The 23,689-nt window shown below is 37.7% G+C and overlaps 1 protein-coding gene and 2 long non-coding RNA genes across 8 annotated transcripts in view; all 3 read right to left on the bottom strand.

Moving 5' to 3' along the window:
* Positions 1-2,827: 2,827 nt before the first annotated feature.
* On the bottom strand, positions 2,828-4,913 carry LOC132039939 (temperature-induced lipocalin-1-like). Its single transcript, XM_059430499.1, has 2 exons — positions 4,409-4,913; positions 2,828-3,232 (listed from the first exon to the last, which is right to left on the bottom strand). Exons 1-2 carry the CDS (start codon positions 4,778-4,780, stop codon positions 3,047-3,049), a joined length of 558 nt encoding a protein of 185 aa, XP_059286482.1. The 5' UTR covers positions 4,781-4,913; the 3' UTR covers positions 2,828-3,046.
* A 3,963-nt stretch (positions 4,914-8,876) lies between these two features.
* LOC132040339 (uncharacterized) overlaps positions 8,877-23,689 on the bottom strand; it is a 28,194-nt gene continuing 13,381 nt past the window's right edge. For all 4 annotated transcript variants that reach the window (XR_009410671.1, XR_009410673.1, XR_009410672.1 and 1 more), the window contains 3 exons: positions 9,658-9,800; positions 9,438-9,534; positions 8,877-9,069 (listed from right to left, as the gene is read on the bottom strand). This is a non-coding gene — a long non-coding RNA (uncharacterized LOC132040339). The remainder of the gene's footprint in view (positions 9,070-9,437; positions 9,535-9,657; positions 9,801-23,689) is intronic.
* LOC132041187 (uncharacterized) lies at positions 13,917-19,774 on the bottom strand. Of its 3 annotated transcripts, none has more exons than XR_009410925.1 (3): positions 16,748-19,774; positions 16,135-16,414; positions 13,917-15,964 (listed from the first exon to the last, which is right to left on the bottom strand). It is a non-coding gene; the product is annotated as an uncharacterized LOC132041187 (long non-coding RNA). The 3 variants fall into 3 exon arrangements; XR_009410924.1 differs by lacking the exon at positions 16,135-16,414 and having other exon boundaries at positions 16,748-16,944; positions 17,041-19,774; XR_009410923.1 differs by lacking the exon at positions 16,135-16,414.

Raw genomic sequence — 23,689 nt, 5'->3', positions numbered from 1 at the left:
GTTCGCTTTATCAGAAATTTTGCATGTAAGATAACCTTTTGATGCAGTAAATGTGTCTGTTGTTAAATCACATAAGGGAAGGGATTAAGAATTTTATGAAAATAATATATTTTCAATTAGGCAGGAAGAATTTAATTTATAGCAACTAATAATAGATAACATGTCACAGAGGATTTAAACTTTAAAGTATCATTAGGAAGGTCGAGATGCATATGTTGGACGACTTGAAATAACAGAAAACAACATTAGTTTATATGTTGATTGAATTATTTGCACTTCATTAGAAGACATTACAATAGACAAAATTGTCATTTACTATTAGTCCTTTCAAAATTAAAATATTTAATTATCTCCTATTATTTAGGACTTCAAACCAACTAAAATTTGGTCATTAAATCCTATATAATAGACTATTCAAATTAGTCTAGAATTCGTTTACCAATGCATTAAGGACAAACAATAAGGTTTTGTTACACTGTAAAAATAAAAAGTACAATAAAAAAAGACATTTTAAGCAATTTAGCTACTAGCAATTTAGCGATGATAAACGGCAAAATTTGGATTTAAGTCCAACTTTTTTTCCAAATAGTTTGTATTGTCAAATTAGGCTCACGCTTTTGTCACGCGCAAAGCTCGTACGCTAAAACTAGTTAATAATAAAGATAAATTAGATATTAAAATGGTAAAATTATTTCTTAATTTTTCAAACTGGAACAACTATTTTTAATATACAGAATAAGTGACGGATAAAGGAGTATCTACAATTCACTAATAATTCCGTTTTGCATTTGATGGAGAGGTAATGAACTATACTTTGACTGCCACCGGTGGCGGAGCTATGTAAAGCCGAAGGTGTTCAATTAAATCACCTCCGTCGAAAATTATATTTGTATAAATAGAGTAAATATGTTTTATTATATGTACACTTTTAAATTGCCGTGACATAAGTCAAGATTCTAGTGGCGGCAAAATGGTCCAAAAAATTGCTACTCCGTTAATCCCAATTTATGCGTTATCCATTGACTTGACATAAAGTTTAAGAAAGTAAAGAAGACTTAAAATTGTGATCTAAATAAACTTTAAACATTCGTGTGACTATAACTCATTTAATTAAGGCTAAAAGGAGAATTTTGACGTTAAATTGTTTCTAATCGTGAAAAGATGACCTTCTTTTTTGACAGACTAAAAATGAAAGAATACCACATAAATTGAGATAGAGAGTGTATATTATTGGATTGGACCCCCCAAGTGTGACATTCTACTCCCTAAGTCTCAATTAATATGACACCATTTAACTTGACACAAAATTTTAAGAAAAAAGTAACTCTGCCCTATTTAAGAAACTTCATGCCAAAGTGACAAATAAACAAGACTTTACCGTTTCACACATAATTCAAATACAAAACCACACATTACTACCATCAGCTTTACAAGATTCCAGAAGAAAGAAAGACTCTTAAGGATACTTGGAATTAAAAGCAAGAATATTTTTTACAACACATTTCTTCATTGTTTATTCGTAGAGTTCTTTTTTAAAACCATATTTACGGATTGATTATTATCCAAAGATGATTTGATCCACCATCTTTTTGAGTGAATTTGTTTTACTTGAAAAACCGGCTCAGGCCATTTTTTTTTCTTAGTTTGAAGTGAAAAATTGAAATAATATATGACCAAACAATGTTTTGATAAAACAATATAAAAAAGTCAAATTTTCATTGCGAACGGATCCTAAGTAATGTCAAATTTCAAGAGACTTCATGCCAAAGAAAGAAAGAAATAAAACTCAACATTCCATACACATAAATTTAAATGCAAAATTGATAAAAAATAAAAAAATAAAAAAAAAAATAAAAAACTTTCTTACAACACCACGGACTATTAGTATAATCAACTTTACAAGGTTCAAGAAGAAAGGGGTTCTCCTAAGAAATATACAAAATTTAGTAGGCGTTTGGCCATGAAAATTAAATATTTTTTCAGTTTATTTGGAATTTTGAAGGAAGTTCAAATTGGAGTTAAGTTTGGTTGTAACTTTTCTAAAAAATATTTGATTGTTTGAATATATTAAAAGTGAAAAAAATGAAAATAAATTTTTAGGTGTTTTTTAAATTTCAACTACAACTTCAAGATGAAATTGTAATTAAAATTTTCATGGCCAAACGCTGAATTTTACATAGAGTGAAATAATTTCCCAAAAAAAAGTAAAAAATTCTCATGGCCGAATGGCCCTTAACCATTTGGTATAAAACAACACTCTTTTTAACAAAAAGACTCTCTTCGTTTACTTGCATGTAGATCCTTCTTTTTCTTGAGGGAATTCTTTTTTTTATTACTTCAAAACTTGGTCCAGACTAATTATTTTTTTTTCAAGTTTAGAATGAAAATTAGAACAATATATAACCAAACAAAATTTTGAGTCGCAGTAAGTAAAATTTCAAAAAACTTCATACCAAAGAAAGTAGGACAATTTGCACGATTGCCCTCATTCGGAGGTGGTCGTTAATTTTTGTCCAGCAATTGTCTTTAATATTTGCCTTTCGCTTAAAATACCCCAAAATTCTAGATTCAAATTCTGACTTAGTAAAAAAAATCCTAAAATTCCAGCAAAATGACTTTTTTTTTTTTTTTTTTTTGCCTTAAAGCGAAAGAAAAAAATAAAAATTTGTGCTTTACGGCAAATTCTGCCTTATAAAGCAAACTTTTCACAAAGTCTTTCTTTGCAAATTTTTTTTTAACTGAGTAAAATTCAAATTCAAAACCTCGAGATATTTTCGGCCACTTTTGAGGGGATAAAATTAAAGATCCGTGCTAAAAAATGAAGAAATTAAACAAATAAACATTTAATATTTCATATACATAAAAAATTGACAACAAACTCTTACAACACACTATTACTATCAACTTTACAAGGTACCAAAACAGAAGGACTCTCCTCAGAACAACCTTAAAACATTTGAAATCTAAAATAACAATCTTTTTTTACAACACTAACATTTCATTATTCGTATTGTAGGTTTTTTTTGTAACCATATTTAGTGATTGATTATTTTCCAAAGATAGATTTGATCCACCAAAATCCTTTGGTGTCATTTGGGACATTTTCACTCTGTGGTGGATGATCAGATTGAGGTGTCTTGTGGAGTTTGCTCACATCATACCCTACTTCTTTAGCCTTCTCAACAAGTTGATTGTATATCTCTTCATCCATATGTGTTTGCCTACATAATATCTGTCCACAAGCAAATGCCAACATTGTTAAGCATAATTTGAAGGAATTAATTAACAAATGTAAAGTAATTACAGGCAACTCCCTCGATAAAAATCAATTGATAATCTGATGATAATAACTTGCTAACACAGGTTAGAAAGTCACAAAATTAAATTAAATCTTTTAAATTATCAACGTATATAACTTTAGTCCTTCACGAGGAGAGGCGGAGCCAAGATTTGAAGTTCATAAATCCTGAACTTTCCAACCAAACCTATAGCTCGTTATAATAATTGAATTTGTACTTAAGTATATATTAATTATGCATCGACAGTATAAAAACATTACACAATCGAGGGTCTTTCGAAACAACCTCTCTATCTTCTGAGATGGGGTAAGATCTGCGTACACTTTATCCTCCCTAGACCCCACACCGTGGGATTTCACTGGGTATGTTGTTGCTGTAGTTAAGTGTGAGTTTCTCTTGATAAAAATGGACTAATAATCCGTAAAAATGACACTAACTCACTATTAGTGTATATAAGTAAAATCCTTCCTACAATTGCTCAATAACATGTACAATTTCAACAATGCAACATCATATCCAATGTAATCCCCAGACCCCGATGTAACCTCACGGGATCTGAGGAAGGTGGTGTGTACGCAGACCTTGATAAGATAGGGAAGAGACAATAATAAGTTAAAATGAAGAGGCACATGAAAAGACTTGATTTAGCCAATACACTTGAGGCAAAGATGGTAGCTAAATCCATATTCATTGCATGCAGCTTGCTAAACATGCCAAAAAAAGTGGACTTCTCATATAAGCAAAATCAATTCCTAAAAGCAAACATCACTATCTTATATTGGAAGCTCATCAAATCATTAAATAGCAAGAACCATGCCATTTTTTAAATGTTAACCTCTCTTTCAATTTATTTATCTCGCTTTTCTTTTAAGTCGATTTAAAAAGAGAGTGCCCCCATCTTTTTTTTTTGGCGGCTCGTTAATTTCGTTTAGAACCACGAGATTAAAGACATCTAATACATTTTAGATTCGTTTAAGACCACAATTCATTTTAAAACCCGAGATTCAAAAATCTTCTTTACTTTCTTAAATTCAGTATCAAGTCAAAACCAAAAACAGACAAACAAATTAAAACGAAGGGAGTCAAAAGCAAATGATGAAGGAACTTACCCAAAGATACTTCTTACTAGGCTGACCAACTAAAGCACATTGATAATCATCATCAATATAAAGAACCCAATAATCACCAGTAACTGGAATTATTGGTAAGAATGGAGGAACATAAAATTTCACTTTGAGTTTTGCTTCATCACTTTTAGGATCAACTTTATAAGCAGTGCCTTCAATATAGCCTCGTTTTCCACCACTCCAAGTCTCATTTAACACATGTACTGTGCCATCTTCTTTCAAAGTGTACGTGGCCCTTGTGTTTACTCCATCTTTGGGTTGATTTCTTGATGGGAAACAAGCAATTTCATACCATCTCCCCATGTATTTTTCAACATCCAAATTCTTCACTACTTCCATTTCTTTTGTGGCCATTTTTTTGCAACAATTCAAGAAAGTGCTATGTTTTTTTCAAGATTTTGAGAAAATTTGGATTGGTTTCTTGATAAGGTTTAGTCGGATGAGATATATGAAAGTGATAGGGTGCAAGTCAAATTTCAAGAAAGTACCAAGTTCTTTTCCATATTTGTGGATATAAACGTGGGCTATTTGAGCACCTTACAAGTGTAATAATTGATGTTTTGGCATGTCGGCATGTTATTGAAACATTTTTTTGCGCGGAGTGCCCTTCGTTTGGGGTGGTCTTTAAATTTTGCCCCTCATATTTGAAATCTTTAAAATTTGCCCCTTGGCCCCCATCGGCACCATGGGTTCGAGGTTAAACTCCACGTGATCAAAATTTTAAAAAAATTCGCAAGACAAGTTTAAATTTCGCTATGCGGACCGGCATACTTTTATTAAGGAATTACCAAGTTATGCGGACCGATACTTATCTTGTAGGCGGACTTGGCGTAAGTATGCGGGTCGCATAACTTTGATAATTCCTTCACAAAGTTATCTTGGTCGGCATAAAAGTTCCCATTAAAAGTATGCACTACGCGCGTAACTGTGAAGGAATTATCAAAGTTATGCGGACCGTATCTTACCCATGCCTTATGGGCGGACTTGGCGTAAATTATCCTAGGTTAAGCGTAATTTTGATAATTCCTTCACAAAGTTATGCGGGTCCGGCATAAAGTTTGTTTATTTAAAAGTATGCCCCAAGATAACTTTGTGAAGGAATTATCAAAGTTATCTTGGACCGGATACTTATGCCAAGTCCGCCCATAAGGCATGAGGTATGCTTAAGTCCGGATAAAATGTGTAATTCCTTAACAAGTGTATCTTTGTTAGCGATAAACGAAATTTAAAGCACTTTTGCGAATTTTTTTAAAATTTTGATCTTATGCGTGGGTTCGAACCTGGAACCTATGGGCGTTAACCGAAGGGCAAAATTTAAACATTTCAAATATGAAGGGCAAAATTTAAAGACCACCCCAAAAGAAGGGCAATTCTGCGAATTTTGAAATGGTAGGTTCCAGAATTGTGTAGAAAATTCTTAATGCAATGGGTTAACTTGTTTTCAAAAGGGAAATTCATAGTCAAATTCTTGTTTGTTTTACTTAATATACATACGGACTTTAAACGCAAGCTTCATAAATATAAAGAATTAAATATCATGTTATATCAATTGACTACTAATATGTTATTTAAATTTATGTCGTTACTCCATATTTGAGGGCGCATCTAGCGTGTTTCCTATATAAAATGATTGAAATCACTTATTTTAATAGATTTAACGTTTGCGCTTAGCGTTAGCTTATTGCATGGACTGCCCTTTTAATGTTAAAAGTGCTTAGTTATATATTACGAGAACCAAAATTAAAATTAATAAATGAAGCATAAAAAATGGTATTAATTGTTCTTTCAACCGAAGGAATGGGAAATAATATTCTTTGTTATTATTATTATTAATGGGGCAATTCGCAGAATTGCCCTTCGTTTGGGGTGGTCTTTAAATTTTGCCCCTCATATTTGAAATTTTTAAATTTTGCCCTTCGGCTAAAATCCATAGGTTCCAGGTTCGAACCCACGCGTTCAAAATTTTAAAAAAAAATCGCAAGGCAAGTTTAAATTTCGCTATGCCCCAACGACATATACACTTGTGAAGGAATTACAAAGTTATGCGGACCGGCATACTTATGCCTTATGGGCGGACTTGGCATAAGTATGCGGGTCGGATAACTTTGATAATTCATTCAAAAGTTTGTGCGGATCCGCATAAAAGTTTGCCCATTAAAAGTATGCCCCCGCGATAACTTTGTGAAGGAATTACCAAAGTTATCTTGGACCCCGCATACTTATGCCTTATGGGCGGACTTGGCATAAGTATCGGTCCCGCATAACTTTGATAATTCCTTCAAAGTTATACGGCCCGGATAAAAGTTTGCCCATTAAAAGTATGCCCATTAAAAGGTTGGTATCATGCCTTAACCAGATTATGTTTGTAATCAGAAATCTTGAAACAGCTGTTGTGTGCTTCATCACTGTCTTCTTATCATGTAATTCATGAACCAGCTAACAAACTAGTGAAGATTTCAGTCACCTGTCTACAAACTAGTGAAGATTTCAGTCACCTGTCTTTTGAGTCCACTTCTTTCTTACTGGAAGATAGAAATGGTTAATTCTCATAAAAATCATCACTGTCTTCTTATCATGTAATTCATGAACCAGCTAACAAACTAGTGAAGATTTCAGTCACCTGTCTTTTGAGTCCACTTCTTTCTTACTGGAAGATAGAAATGGTTAATTCTCATAATTTTTATTCTTATCAAAATGCATGATACCAAACTTTTAATGGGCAAACTTTTATGCCGGACCCGGCATAACTTTGTGAAGGAATTATCAAAGTTATGCCGACCGATACTTTTACGCTAAGCCCGCAAGGCATGAGTATGCGGTCCGCATAAAATTTGTAATTCCTTAACAAAAGTATGCCGGGTCTGGCATACACGCGACCCAAACCTTGTCTTGCGATTTTTTTTTTTAATTTATGCTTGAGCGGGGGTTCGAACTCAGAACCTCATGATTTTGGTGCGAAAGCTCAAAGTTGCAATGCGAAGGGCAAAAATTAAAGACCAACAATATGAGGGGCATAATTTAAAGACCACAAATATGAGGGGCAAAATTTAAAGATCACCCCAAAAGAAGGGCACTCCGCGCAAAAAAATGTTATTAATGTGACAAAACTATACCTCTCAATGTGTGGTCTAAATTATGTCATAATATTTGTAGTACAATTAATCTATTCTTAAATATAACATTCTTTACTATTAATATAAATATCTACCACATATTTTAGACCACATTTAAATGCTTTTAAACTTTATGTAAAATTGAACGACGCCACATAAATTGAGACGAAAGGAATATAATACTATATGTTTTCAGAGATTATCATAGTATTGGAGGAGTTACCTTTAAATGAAACAGTGGCAGCATAATTATGATGAAACTGAGTGTTTAAGAAGTTAAGATCTGACTAATTAATAAGCTCATTGAAACATTCCATGATTAAGACATTTGCTGTGGAGTTGCAATGAGGTTACTAATTACTCATAGATCTTGACGTCTAATAGCTGACAAAAAAGTTCAATGAAAATAATCTCCATGATCTAGACATTTGCTGTGCCCAACACATTATGGCCTGTAAGTTTAACACAGTACAACACATAATGGTATCACAGCAGGACTTGAAGTACTTTCAGCACATGGCTTTTGCAAATGGCAAGTTCTTGACTCCTAATTGCAGCTACACCAAAGGAGCATATTCACTGACAATCCGTTTTGCAGTTGATATCGCAATCATGGACTGTACGTTGACTGCCACCGGGGTCGGAGCTATGTAGAGCCAAAGGGGTTCAATTGAATCGCCTACGTCGAAAATTATATTGTATAAATAGAGTAAAAATGATCTTTTATGTTATATATAGACTTTGAATCACCTTGACATAAGCCAAGATTCTAGCAATGGCAAAAAGGCTCAAGAAATTGCTTTAGGTTTCGAGACCTAAGTGTGACATTCTAATATTTTTTTGAATCCCCTCGCATAAAGCCCTGTCTCCGCCAACTGCCACAGTGCCCATTGGTGAGACAGGCTTCACTCACTTCGGCATATACAGTAGTATGTGCAGGTGGTATGTCAGTTACTTGTGGTTAGTCTTAGTTAATCAAGATGTAGATCTTCAGGGATCAAAACCTCGCTACCCCCTCCCCCCCCCAAAAAAAAAAAAAACCCCAAATCCCACAATGCACATACACAAACAAGACCATATTTTGAGAAAAACGCGCACGCTCAGTTACAGATAAAACATAATCAAAAGTTATTTACATACCATTCTTGCACACTTGTAGTTCCCCTTTGTGGTAGCTTGTCTAAAAGCGAGAAAGATTCCCAGAAAGTACAAATTAAGAATTGGATCTCGATTTAGCAGCTGCCAGAGGGTATTATTCACTGGTTCTTTGGGATGCTTTAAAATGATCTAATAATAAAAATGGTTCTTGGATCCTTAAAAAGGATGTCAGATCATCGTACCGTTAAAATTGATAGCTTTGGTTATTACTTGAAATGTAGTCATCAATGGAGAATATCCGAAGAGCAACTTATCTTGCCAATGGAAAGCGCGAAAGAGAAGATGGTGCTGACATGATAATCAAAATGCTTCACTAATTGAGCAACTCAACAGCAACAAAGAATAATGCTTCTCGCGTATTCTCTCTTTAACCTTGCAATACAAATAAAACATAGTTGAGTGTGAGCTTTTAACATAATTGAGCATGAGCTTTCTGGACACTAACAATTGAAATACTATTTATTCGCAATTCCAATTTCTGATTCTCTGTCTTCTTTGTTTTGGTCCAGTTGCAGCTTAATTGTACAGTGATTTTGACAAAGAATTCCGAAAGGAACTGGAAGCAAGAACATGGGAAGGATTGTAACCATCATTCTTGGAATTCAAAGGCAAACAAATTCCTTGAGTTTTAATCAACATAGATTTAAGTTTCTTTTCTATAATACTCGGGCATATAAGAATCTAGCTTCATGCTTCAACAAACATTTCATCCTAATGGCAAAGAGTATGCAATACCATACCTGTAATTTTGTCTTCAAGAATGCAGAATTCCTTCGACCAAGGAATCTTGATATCATCGCCATCAAGACTGCCATTTGTAATGCCACGTATGATAACCTTCAATGAGGAAGGTTCGATCATGTCAGGTAAAAGTCCAGTAATATTAAAGCCCAAGAATATCCTCACTTACCAATTAACCAAAGCATAACCAATTCAAAGGCTTTTTCATAAGAGATGTACTAGTGATGAATAGAAGGATTGCTTTTCTGTCCACCCTCACCATCAACAGTTTTTGCCAACATCCTCGTTTCTAGTATGGCGTGGTCTCGAGTTTGACTGTTTTTATGTCTCCAAACTCAAGACCATGCCATTTTTGTTACTCTCTTCATGGAAACCCAATAATCGTAGAACTTCAAATTTACTCGCAGAAAGCTTCTCCAATATACAGTTGTAGTGATCAAACAAAAGTTAAACTAAGGCATGGAGGAGGCTCAGATTTCCGCTTAGGGTATGGAAGAGGCTCAAACAAGAGAAGGGAAATAGGGACGTGATCTATAATTTCACCAAAAGGGTGACTTCTAATTAAGAAAAAATCATTTGCGTTATCATTGACCGCGGAGGATGACATACAGGGTCCACCAATGGAAACTCCCCACTAATGTTTTTTCACCGAGTGTTAGAGAACCTCAAACTATTGAATATAGGAACAAAACGAGCCAAAATGGAGCAGAATGAATATTAAGTACTCATATATCTGATTATAACTTGTTTGAGATTGAAGTGTTGTTCTTGTTGTGAGGAAATGAAAACGTTGGAGAAATGCAAACATAAAGAAGAAAGAAGACTACAATATTGTAGAAGGAATAGGAAGTTACAAACAAATGAAGCTCAGATTTGTCTAAACTATCAGAAAAAGGTTAATCTGCTATGGGCGCAAATGCCAGAGCTTTTGTGAGACAGGAAATAGAACCAGCTCCCAAAACTTTCCCTGAACTTTTGCCAAGCCAAGATACAAATCAGCCCTAAGTATCCAAGATTTCAAGCTTATTAGATAAGATCATCACAGCCTCAATGATTAGGTTTGAGGTTTAGATCGGAAAGGATCCAGAGGTTATATAGCCAACCCCAACTATTTGGGGATGAGCCATAGTTAGTTGATTGTTGAGATATAAGTAATAAAAGTGTACTCTTTCTCTAACAGCTTAAAGATTTAGATAAGATGGCCACTCAATCATTAGCATTTTGCAATGCGAGGGTTGTTGATCACAAAAGAATTCATCGGCTATGAACTCACAGAGAAACAGAGCAATCACCCTTAAGAACTCCTGCATTCTCAGATCACAAAAGCCTCATTTTTCTAGAACAATCAAGGTAGCAGGGTAGGCTCAGATTCGCTTTTCTCAGACAAAATCCAAAGAGCTTTAAAAGCTGACATGGCTGCAAGCATCATTTAGCCTTATGAGACAGAGAAGAAACACCAAAAATGGACCTTTTCTTTCCACATCACATAGACCCATCTGAGATGCCATGCCAAGATATGCCTATGATTGTTTCAATGTCAACAAATATGTCAAAATGCCTAAATAGTCTTTTCAGCCCAAGAGGAAACTTTCTGATTCATCTATCACAAACAACAATCTTCATAGCCTCTAAAAAATGGAACAGAAGGAGTAATAAATCGTTCAACTAGGCGTGGCTTTGCAATTGGAAAAACCTCCATTTGAGAGATCATCGGCAGCGGAGAATGACACAGGGGCAAAACCACCCATAAAGACTCCCCACAGCTCTCTGCTTTCAACTAAACTAAAAAGAGTTCCTAGAAATCGAGGTTCAGATCTGTGTTAAATCCCGGACAAAAAGACATCCGACAACGCCATGGCTGCAAAGACCACCAGAAAATCTGGGGTCATGCCCCGCCAAGATACGGGCCGGATAATCTCAAATGTCAGATTAATAATCTTAGAAGGGAATTGACAAATCATCATCGCCTCTTTCCAGCCGTCAATCATACTCATACCACTGGCATAACTTGTCTCTAAACCGAACAGATCAATAAAGCTCGTTTGGATGGTTGTTACCCATTGTATCGTATTGTTATTTTAGATAGGCCAGATACATAGATAGTCCCTCAACTTGCCATGAATTGTCAGCTAGATAGTGATCATTTGGACATTTCAACTTGGCAGATGCAAAAATAGATAGGACATCGCCATGGCTGCAAAAACCACCAGAAAAGCTGGGGCATGCCCTGCCAAGATACGAGCCGGATAATCTCAAAGGCCCAATTAATAAGAGCTCAAAAGGGAATGAAAGATTGTCAAAACCATCATCTCAAAACCATCATCCCTCTTTTAAGCCGTCAATCATACACATACCACTGGCATAACTTGTCACTAAACCAAACGAATCAATAACAGCTTGTTTGGATGGTTGTTCCACATTGCATATTTTAGATAGGCCAAATATATAGATAGCCCCTCAAACTTGCCAAGAATTGTCAGTTAGATAGTGATCACTTGGACACTTCAACTAGACAGATGCAAAAAGAGATCGGACATCACCATGGCTGCGAAAACCACCAAAAAATCTGGGGGCATGCCTTGCCAAGATACGAGCCGGATAATCTCAAATGCCCAATTAATAAGCTCAGAAGGGAATGAAAGATTATCAGAATCATCATCCCTCTTTCATGCCGTCAATTATATCACCACTGACAAACTTTAAACAGCAGCCTCAAAGTATCCCATTTGTGCCAATATTTCTAATTTCCCAGAAATTGAAGCCAGATCTGCGTTGTAGCCCAAGCAAACAGAGATCCGACGACACCATGGCTGCAACAACCACCAGAAAATCTGGGGGCATGCACTGCCAAGAAACGAGTCGGATGATCTGAAATGCCCGAACAATAAGCTCAGAAGGGAATAAGATATTGACAAAATCAACACCACCGATATATTCACAACCTCAATAATATATTGTTCATTAAAAAGAGAGGGAACAAAAGGGATGCGCGCCTAAAAAAAAATCTGTATCATGTGGTCGTGCTAGAGTGGTTATCGGGCATGACTAGAAATCATGTGGGCTTTGCCTGCGTAGGTTCGGATCGTGCCGACCACGTTTTCATCCTTCAATTTCAATTTTTTTTTTAAAAAGGGATGGACAATTCCTTAAAATTCAAGATTTACAAGGTCTTTTTGCCTCAATCGTCTATATATTCAGCACCGCTGTTTCCACCACAGGGACCAGCAGCATAAAGTGCATAAATAGACATTTCTTTAGACCGCTCTTTAACCTGTAAGAGCGAAGAAAAGCTGTTCGGTTCTTTCATTAACATAGAAATCATGGGCTACAGCAGAGATTAAAGTGGTGTTGTTGTTGTTGTATGTGGAGGGGCAAATTCATACATAAGTTTAATACTGCCATGGCTGCAAGCATCACTTAGAATTATGAGACATAGAAGAAACAACAAAAATGGATCTTTCCTCTCCATATCTCACAGACCAATCTGAGCTGCCACGCCAAGATAAGACTAGTTCTCAATGTCAAGAGGAAAATGCCTGATTCATCTTTCACACAAACAATCTTCGTAGCCTCTAATACATGGAACGGAAAATTTTGCACCAGCTCACAAAAGGGATACCGGTGAAATTTCGGTTAAAATCCACAAATAGTCACTTCTCAGCCACTACTGAAATATCCTTCTGTGTTCCAAACATTTGTTGGCCTTAAAATAAAAGCCCATTGAATGTCTGCTTCAGTCCAATCAGGTAGATCCAGATATACCACTTGAATCCTAAAGGTTTTTGAGTTTGACAAAGAAGATGAAACATACAACTCGGTTTCACCAATAAAGAGATCAGACGAAGAGCTCGCCGGTAAAGAGATGGTGCAAAGTTCAACAGCACATGATTTTGCCCGAGTTTCAAAATCGGCCCAAAATTTCCATTTTCACATAAATTGAGGCTCAGATCTGTGCTAAGGCAGCAAAAGGAGAGTCCGGCAACACCATGGCTGCAAAAACCACCAAAATACCTGGGGGCATGCCCCGCCAAGATACGGCCCAGATAATCTCAAATGCCCGATTAATAAGCTCATAAGGGATTGAAGGAATTGACAAAATCATCATCGCCTCTTTCAAGCCGTCAATCATACTAACCACCGACACTTCTAACCACCCACCCACCCCCCCCCCCCCCCGGCATCACTGAATGCTCCAAATAAGCATAAAGGAAAGAACAAGAATAATTATGGTAATAGCAATCCAAACAGGCTGTTAATAGTCCCTATGTAAGAGGGAAGGGATAATTTGCACAAATAGTCCTGAAGAAAGACCTGTTGGGGTTGTTGAGATATCACGGGCTAATGCAGAGAGAGGCAACCACCCTCTCAACAAAGAACCTTTACTCCCTTGTAGCCTCATTCTCTCCCTACTGAGTTTTTGTTTTTCCCTTTGCATCTTTCCATCTCTCAAGAGCAATTGGGCGGGAAGACCCTTCAGGTTTTGAATTAACAAAAAAGAATTTCCTTTTAGTTTCCATTTTCCCAGAAATTGAGACTCAGATCTGTGTTGTAACTCAGGCAAAAGGAGAGAGTGGCCACATCATGGCTGCAAAAACCACCAGAAAAATCTGGGGGCATGCCCCGCTAAGTTACGTGTAGGATTATCTCAAATGCCTGATTAATACAAAAGATATACAAATCCATCATTGTCTCTTTTAAGCTGTCAATCATACTCTCCATGCCGGCATAACTTGTTCTGAACCCAGAGAATTCATTCTCCGAGTCAGAAACGCCTCATTCTTTCAGCAGAATAAAGGTAATGGGGTAGGCTCAGATTCTGACTCTCTTCCAGACAAAACTCAAAGAACTTTAAAAAACATGTCATGGCCGCAAGCTTCAGTTAGCCTTGTCTTGTGAGACACAGAAGAAACACCAAAAATGGATATGTTCTCCCCACATCTCACAGACACGTGAGCTGCCACGCCACGCCAAGATACGACTATATTTTATCAACATCAATCAAATATTGTCCAAACACCTACAGTCTTTTCAGCTCAAGAGTAAAATGTCAGATTCATTTTTTTCACAAACAACAATCTTCATAGCCTCTAATAATTGGAACAGGGGGAGTAATAAGTAAATCGATCAAGGGTGGTTTTGTAATTGGAAATATTTTTCATTTGAGTACCATTGGCAGAGGAAATGACAGAGGGGGGGGGGGGGGGGGGGGGACCACCCATAGAAACTCCCAACAGGTCCCTGCTTTCTCCGCCGCCTCAGACTTAAACTAATGTGATTTGCAAACCTTCCAGGTCAAATACTTCCAATTTCCCCGGAATTGAGGCTCAGATCTGTTTTAAGCTAAGGCATAACAGAGGGTCCAACGAGGCCATGGCTGCAAAAACCACCAGAAAATCTGGGGTCATGCCCCGCCAAGATACGGGTCGGATAATCTGAAATACCCGACTAATAAGCTCAGAAGGGAGACAACAATAATCCTTTTAGAACAGTAGGGGGACAAATTTGATCCTGTTACCGTGAAGCAATCCACTAGGTAGGGGTAAGGTCTGTGTATTACACTGGGTATGTTGTTGTTCCATGAAACAAACACAGAAATCATCATCGCCTCTTTTTAGCCGCCAATTATACTCACCAACACCACCAGCGGCATTAAATGCTCCAGCGAAGGAACAAAAGAAAGAAGGAAAGAAACAGAAAGATGCATGGCATTAGCATACAACATGGAAGGGCATGGAAACCCTTTAAGTTTCAACACAAATATTGTACAAACTCCAAGTGCATGCTGATCAATACTCCCACTGAGGGGGAATACAATCAAATCTCTCTATTACAGAGCCATTTGTCTAAGTATTTTTTAGCTGTCATAGTAAAATGTTGTTATTGAGAATAAGGGTTATACAGATGTCTGAATGTATATGCAACAGATAGCTAATTTTTGAGACCGCTCTTCAATCCGAAAGAGCAAAGAAAGGGCTGTTGCGGTTCTTCACAGTAATGGAGAGATCATGGGCTAATGCAGAGAGAGGCAACCACCCTTTCAACGAAAAAACCTTAAACTCTCCGTAGCCTCATTCTCTCCCATCTGAGATTTTTGCCAGTCAAGAGATCGTAACTGAGCAAGGTTAGCAGCTGAATTGGCTGGAGTTCAGTCAAATAATCCCATTTTCTCATAAATTGAGGCTCAGATCTGTGTTATAGCTCAGGTAAAGAGAGATCTGCAACGCCATGGCTTGCAAAAACCACCAGAAAATTTGGAGTCCTATCCCGCCAAGATACGGGTCGGATAATCTCAAGATGCCCGATTAATAAGCTCAGAAGGGAATGAAAGCATCATAGAATTCATCACCGCCTCTTTTTAGCCGCCAATTATACTCACCACCACTACCGGCAGCATTAAATGCTCGTGACAGCATAAAAGAAAGAAAGAAACAGAAAGATGCATGGTTTTAGCATACAGCATGGAAACCCTTTAAGTTTCAACACAAATATTGTCCAAGCTCCGAATGCATATTGATTGATACTCCATCTGAAAGAGAATACAAAAGGGAGTACAATTAAATTTCTCTATAACATCGCCATTTGCCTAGATATACTTTAGTTGGAACAGTCGGACCTCTCTATAACGACATGCTCATATAACAACACCTTTCTATAATAGCCAACTTTTTTTGGAACCGATTTTTCATGTTATTTTACCTCTGCAACAATCATCTTTATAAGAGTACGCTCTTTGTAAAATTACCCTTCTATAACAGCTATCTTCTTATAAGAGTATGCTCTCCCATCTTCTTATAAGAGTACGCTCTTCCATCCGAGCTTTTGCTTTGTCCATTGCTCTGCAACTACATATCCATTTCCCAAAACAACATAGAGATATTGGGGCTTTGAGGCTCAGTTCTGTTTTAAAGCTCGGGCAAAATGAGATTCCAGCAATGCCATGGCTGCAAAAACCACCAGAAAAATCTGGGGGCATGCCCTGCCAAGATACGGGTCAGATCATCTCAAATGCCCAATTAAAAAGCTCAGAAGGGAATGAAAAAATTGACAAAATCATCATCGCCTCATTCAAGCCATCAATTATATTCACCACCATCACTTCCACCGGCAGCACTAAATGCTCCGGCGGAAGCATAGTGCATCGAAGATTCAAATGATCCTGTTTGTACAAATTTCCCTATGGTGAAATGTCGTTACAGAACATGACTGATACAGAGAGAGAGAACTGTATATATGCAACAGATAACTATTTTTTGAGACCGCTCCATAATCAAAAAGAGCGAAAGAAAGAAAGGGCTGTTGAAGTTCTTACAGTGATGAGAAAACATTGGCTGATGCAGAGAGAGGCAACCACCCTTTCAACAAAAATCCTAAAACTCCTCGTAGCCTCATTCTCTCCCTTCTGAGCTTTTGCTTTGTTGCATGAAGAGAACACGCAAAAGGACTCGTAAGTCTTAAATGAAGATAAAGAAATTTCATTTTCCCATTTTGTTTTCCAAAGGGTGATTACTGCTTAGCACGTTGTTAGGGCGTCAGGGCGAGTCTAAGTTATAATTATTAAAAGATGGAGATAAATAATTAAAAGCTAAGAAAAGATAAAATTACCTGCACGATTTCGTATGGAGTAAAACTTGAAGTCCACCTTTGTTGAACGGATCTTGAAATTTCGAAGTAGAGTTGATAATTCTAACTTGATATTTGTGTTTTTTTTAAGTAAATGTTATTTGAAATTGTTAGGATTAGTATCTGAAGGCTAAATTAAAATTAGTGATCATTTAGGGTCTATTTACATTGAATTCTGAATCAAAATGATTGATATAAAAAAGAAAAAAAAACAAATATCATGAAAGATGCTATTAGAAAATGTATACGACAAACCCTGTCATTAAGGGCAAAATAAGACGTTCATGTCGAATTCTTTTTATATTATCTTTTTTTGGAAATTTCATATGGACAACAATGTTGTTATTACCTTTAAATCTAAGTTACTCGGACTCTTCGAAAGTGTTGCCGCACCCGTGTCGGATCCTCCAAAAATACACTACTTTTGAAGGATCCGACACGCACCCAACAACATTTTAGGAGAGTCTGAGTAACATAGCTTTAAATTAGTGTGGACATGAAGGCATCAAGACTCGAGACCATGCCATTTGTTGGTACTTTTTCATGAAAACCCAATTATCCCACACATTGTTGAAAATCAAATCAGTTTAAGATTGAAAGCAATAACTGAATTTTTGGATCAATTCAAGAAAGCTTCTAAAAGATACTGTTTCAGTGATCAAACTGAAGTAAAACTGAGGTAAGGAGGCTCAGATTTTCGCCTATTTAATCAAAGAGCAGAGCTAAAACGGCCATGGCTGCAAAGATCGGCTGCCTTGTGAGAAGGGACTACAAGAAACTTACTATTTCTCATCATCCTTCACAGACCTTCCAGGTTGTCTTTGCCAAGCCATGCCTTGGAATTAACTCCAATATTTCAGTCTTTTTAAGATAATCTTCATAGCCTCAGAACTTTTGGATTCTCAAGATACAAAAAAGGGCGTCAAATTGAGGATGAAAGCATGACATGACAATACCCGTTTCGCCATGAGAATTTCACTTTTTTCTGGAAATATTTTTCACTTTATTTGAAAATCAGCATTTGGCCATGAAAATTCCAAATACAACTTAATTTGGAAAACACCTAAAACCCTGTTTTCACTTTTTTCACTTTCAGTACATTCAAACAACCAAATATTCTTTACAAAAACTATAATCAAACACAACTCATTTTCAACTCCAACTTCAAAATTTCAAAAAAGAAGTGAAAAATATTTGGTTTTCATGGCCCAACGCCTACTTATATAATTATATTAAAAAGCACAGGTAAGGTCTGTCATGTTACATGATTACATTAAGTCCAGTGTTCACTAGGGTCAGTTAAAAATGCAGGGAACATCTATTGTTAGAAAAGTCCCAAAAATATTGAAAATTGGATGAAATGGATCCATATGGAGCTGAATGGATAATGCAGATTCAGATTCCTATAGCTGACCCCTACTTGTTTGGGATTGAATGATAGTTTTTATTGACCTCGTGCTAAGAGCTGGAGATGAACATGTAAAATGAAAGTACCTCAGGACCAGGAACAGAAATCTGCCAAATTGTGGAAGGAACTGAGAGTTACACAGAAATGAGTCACAGATTTGTCTAAACTATCAGAAAAAGGGCTAATCTGTCGTGGCAGCAAAGGGCACAAGTTTTGTGAGAATAGAAAATAAAACCAACTCAAAAGTTCCCTCAAAATTTTCCAAACGAATATAAAAATCAGCTCAAATGTCTGAGATTTCAAAATTCAAGCTTACTGGATAAGATTGCCACAGCTTCATTCACTAAGTTCTGGGTTTTACAGCGGAATGGACACTAAGAGTCATATAGGCAACGCCAACTACTTGGGGTGAGCATTGTTGACAAATTTTTTTCATCATCAACAACATTATCATTTCCTGATGCAAGAGCCGTTGATAAAAAAGAAAACAAAGAATTCATAGGCAATCAAACTTCAGAGAAACAGAGCAACCACCAAAAATGAAGGCTGCAAACATCAGCAACGGCCTCATTCTTTCACCAAAAATGAAATGTTCCACCAACATCTCACAGCCAATCTGAGCTGCCACACCAAGATACAGTGTTTTCAGCTCAGGAGAAGATTATAACTGATTCAATTTCCATAGATGCCAAAATCTTCATCGCCTCATTGCTTATAAATAGAGAGTAAGAACAGAAGAAAACTATAAGGTCATAGGTATTTTCACCATAAAGTGGCTTTTATAATCGAAAAAATTTCATTTGAGTTGTAACTGACAGCAAAGGACAGTGAGGATTACCTCGGTAAAAGAGTTTGCAGATAAATAGATTGGACCAACTACACCTCATCCCAAACAAGTTGGCAATGGTATGAGTCCATCTATATCCATTTCCAAACTAGCAGAATTTTTTTTAAAAAGCACATAAATTTTGAGGCTCAGAACTGTGTTTAAGCTCAGGCAAGAAGAGAGTCCAACAACGCCATGGCTGCAAAAACCACCCAAAACTCTGGGAGCATGCCCCACCAAGACAAGGGTCGGATAATCTCAAATGCCTGATTAGTATACTAGGAAGGGAATAAAGATTTACCAAATCATCATCACCCTTCAAGCCATCAATTATACTGACCACTTGCATAACTTGTCTCCGGAGGAGACAGATCCAGGATTAAGTTTATGCATTCTAGAGTCTAGACCATAACTTTGCAGAGGCGGATCCAGGATTTTGTATATAGATTATTTATACATATTAACCAGCAACATAGCCAGTGTGATCCTTTCCATATATAGAAAAGAAATAGAAAGAGATAGACTAGAAACGACATCTGTTATGTCAATGACACCAAAGGGATATTAAATGAATGGAATTGGGATATGGATGGAATATAATGAAATAGAGCCACTTTGAGGTTCCCTGCGAAATGAGGGATGTAAGGGAGCCACTACGAAGAAGTTCCCGGAGTTACGAAGGAAGCTTCGAGCTCATATTGTTCATGGGTTGAGAACGGGAATTGAACTCTATGAGATCGAATCTCAAGGAAGAAGCGGGATCCCACGAGTGGGGTCTGGCGAGTGTGGAGTGTACGCACACCTTACCCCTACTTTGCGGGGTAGAGAGGTTGTTTCTGATAGACCCTCAGCTCAAGAAAAGCGTTTTTCAAAGACAGAGAGGACGTGTAGCTCAGATCTGTGTTAAGCTCGAGCAAAAAGAGAATCCGGTGACGCCATGGCTCCAATAACCACCAGAAACTCTAGGGCATGCCCCGCCAGGTCGGATAAATCTCAAATGTCTGATTGATAAGCTCATACGGGTATAAAAGATTTACAAAATCATCATCGCCTCTTTCAAGCCGTCAATTATACTCAGCACCGCCTACATAACTCTAACCAGTCTTTAACCAAACGAACCAACAACAACAACATACCCAGTGAAATCCCACAAAGTGGGGTCTGGGGAGGGTAGAGTGTATGCAGACCTTACCCCTACTTGGGAGGTAGAGAGGCTGTTTCCGGTAGACCCTCAGCATAAGGAAATATAATATATTTTCCAAGCCGACATAGAGAAAGTGTGGCTCGGATCTGTGTTAAGCTCGGGCAAACAAAGAGTCGACGACGCCATGGCCGCAATAACCACCGAAACTGCGGGCATGCCCACCAAGATACGGGTCGGATAATCTCAAATGTCTGGTTGATAAGCTCATAAGGGTACAAAAGATTTACAAAATCATCATAGCCTCTTTCAAGCCGTCAATTATACTCAGCACCGCCTACATAACTCTAGCCAGTCTTTAACCAAACGAACCAACAACAACAACATACCCAGTGAAATCCCACAAAGTGGGGTCTGGGGAGGGTAAAGTGTACGCAGACCTTACCCCTACTTGGGAGGTAGAGAGGCTGTTTCCGGTAGACCCTCAGCATAAAGAAATATAATATATTTTCCAAGCTGACATAGAGAAAGTGTGGCTCAGATCTGTGTTAAGCTCGGGCAAACAAAGAGTCCGGCAACGCCATGGCTGCAATAACCACTAGAAACTCTGGGGCATGCCCTGCCAAGATACGGGTCGGATAATCTCAAATGTTTGGTTGATAAGCTCATAAGGGTATAAAAGATTTACTAAATCATCATCGCCTCTTTCAAGCCGTCGATTATACTCACCACCGCCTGCATAACTCTAACCAGTCTTTAACCAAACGAACCCTAAATATAAAATATTGTCCAAGCTGGTGAAGAGAAAGTGAGGCTCGGATCTGTGTTAAGCTCGAGCAAACAAAGAGTCCGACAATGCCATGGCTGCAAGAACAAGCAGAAAATCTGGGAGCATGCCCTGCCAAGATACGGGTCAGATAATCTCAAATGCCCGATTAATCAGTTCAAAAGGGGACAAAAATTTGACACAATCATCATCGCCTCTTTCAAGCCATTGATTATACTCACCGCTTCCATAGCCACCACTGGAACAATTCAATGCTCCGGCGAAAGCACTGAGAGAGAGAGAGAGAGAGAATGGATGGTATAGCATAGCATGGAAGGGTATGAAACCCTTAATAGTACTCCCTCAGTAAGATTGATAAAAGCGCTGTTGGGATTCTTACAGTAATGGAGAAATCATTGGCTAATGAGAAGAGAGGCAACCACCTTTTCAACAGAAATCCTAAACTCCCTGTAGCCTCATTCTTTCCCTTCTCAGATTTTGCTATGTTCATCTCCCCAAAGGTTATTGAGAAAATTTAACAAAGAAGAGTCAAAGGCCCCGTAAATCATATACAGTAATACCCTGAAGCCTTGATACACATCTTGTATATATATAATCTTTCAGGATGGAGTTATAATAAAATATATTTTGTAGAAACAGCGTGAGCTGGCCACTTTGTTTTTACAGAGAACTTAACTGAAAAGACCCATAAAAGTCTGCAATTCATGGGTAATATCTTTCCATAATCCAAACAACAACAACAACAACATCAACAACGCTAATGGCTGAATTTTCAACAATCACCATAAATTGTGTTTACCTAAGGCAAAAGGAGAGTCCAATGACGCCATGCTGCCTAAAAAAAACAAAACAAAAAAAAAAACAAAGAATCTGGGGCATGCCACACCAACATACGGGTCGGATAATCTCAAATGCCCAATTGATAAGCTCATAAGGGTATCAATTATTCTCTTCTGAGTTTTTGCTTTGGTCATCTCCCTGACCTTCTGTTTATATAGTGCCCTCAAGCCTATCGATAATTACATACCCATTTTAAAAGGCACAGAGAAACTGAGGCTCAGATCTGTGTTAAGTTCGGGCAAAGAGAGAGTCAGGCTACGCCATGGCTGCAAAAACCACCAGAAAAATCTGCGGGGGATGCCCTGCCAAGATACGGGTCGGATTATCTCAAATGCCCGACTCATAGGCTAAGAGGGAAGGACAAAATCATCATCGCCTCTATTAAGCATTATGCTCACCACCACCATGGCAACTTTGAATGCTCCGGTGGGAGCATTAAAAAGAAAAGGAAAAAATAAAGAGGATGCATGGTATTAGCATAGCATGACAGTGTCCAAATAGGGTGCCCCCTGAAATTCTTAATAATGCCTGCTTTGGTCCAAATAAAACTCAGATCTGTGTTAACCTCTGGCAACAAGAGAGTCCAACACCGCTATAGCTGCAAAAACCACCAGAAAAAACGGGGCACCCGCCGCCAAGATACAGGTCGGATAATCACAAATACCCGATTAATCAACACATAAGTGATTTGAAATTGACAAAAATAATCATCGCCTCATTCAAGCCGTCCGATTATAGTTACCAGCACCATTTCCACCAGCTCCAACGGCAACACTAAATGCTCCGGCAGAACAACAACAACAGACCCTGTAAGTGGGGTGTACACTGACCTTACCCCTACCGTTGTGGGGTAGAGGGGCTGTTTCAGATAGACCCTCGGCTCAAGAAAATAGTTTTTAAGAAGGGTATGGAAACCCTTTGAAACAATATGGAACCAACAATCGAAGAGCTGTTCCTAGTATACTCCCTCTGTTAAAATTGATAAAAGGGTTATTGAGTTTCTTACAGCAATGTAAAAATCATTGGCAATACAGAGAGAGGCAAACCACCCTTTCAATGGAAATCCCTAAACTCTCCGTAGCCTCATTTTTTCCCTTCTGAGCTTTTGCTTTGTTCATTTCTCTAACCTTTTGTTTACCTAAACTGACAGAGAAAGTAAGGCTCAGATCTGTGGTAAGCTCAGTCAAAAAGAGAGTCCAACAACGCCATGGCTGCAAACCACCAGAAAATCCGATGGCATGCCCCGCCAAGGTACGGGTCGGATAACCTCAAATGCCCGGTTAATTAGCTTAGAAGGGAATTAAAAATTGACAAAATCATCATCGCCTCTTTCAAGCCGTCCGATTATACTCACCAGCTCCACCGGCAACATTGAATGCTCCGGCAGAAGCATTAAAAAGGAGTTGAAGGGCATATAAACCCTCTGAAACAATAAATAACAACCATCCAAACTGCTATTAATTAAAGACAACCACAAAATAAGGGCAAAAGTGCAAATGACCAGTAAAATTGATTAAAGGGTTGTTGGGTTTCTTACAGTAGTGGAGAAATCATTGGCTAAATGATGAGAGAGGCAACCACCCTTTCAATGAAAATCCCTAAACTCTCTGTAGCCTCATTCTTTCGCCC

The sequence above is a fragment of the Lycium ferocissimum genome, chromosome 12 (assembly GCF_029784015.1).
Source record: "Lycium ferocissimum isolate CSIRO_LF1 chromosome 12, AGI_CSIRO_Lferr_CH_V1, whole genome shotgun sequence".
Lineage (NCBI taxonomy): Eukaryota > Viridiplantae > Streptophyta > Magnoliopsida > Solanales > Solanaceae > Lycium > Lycium ferocissimum.
This window is presented reverse-complemented; position numbering and strand designations above follow the sequence as displayed.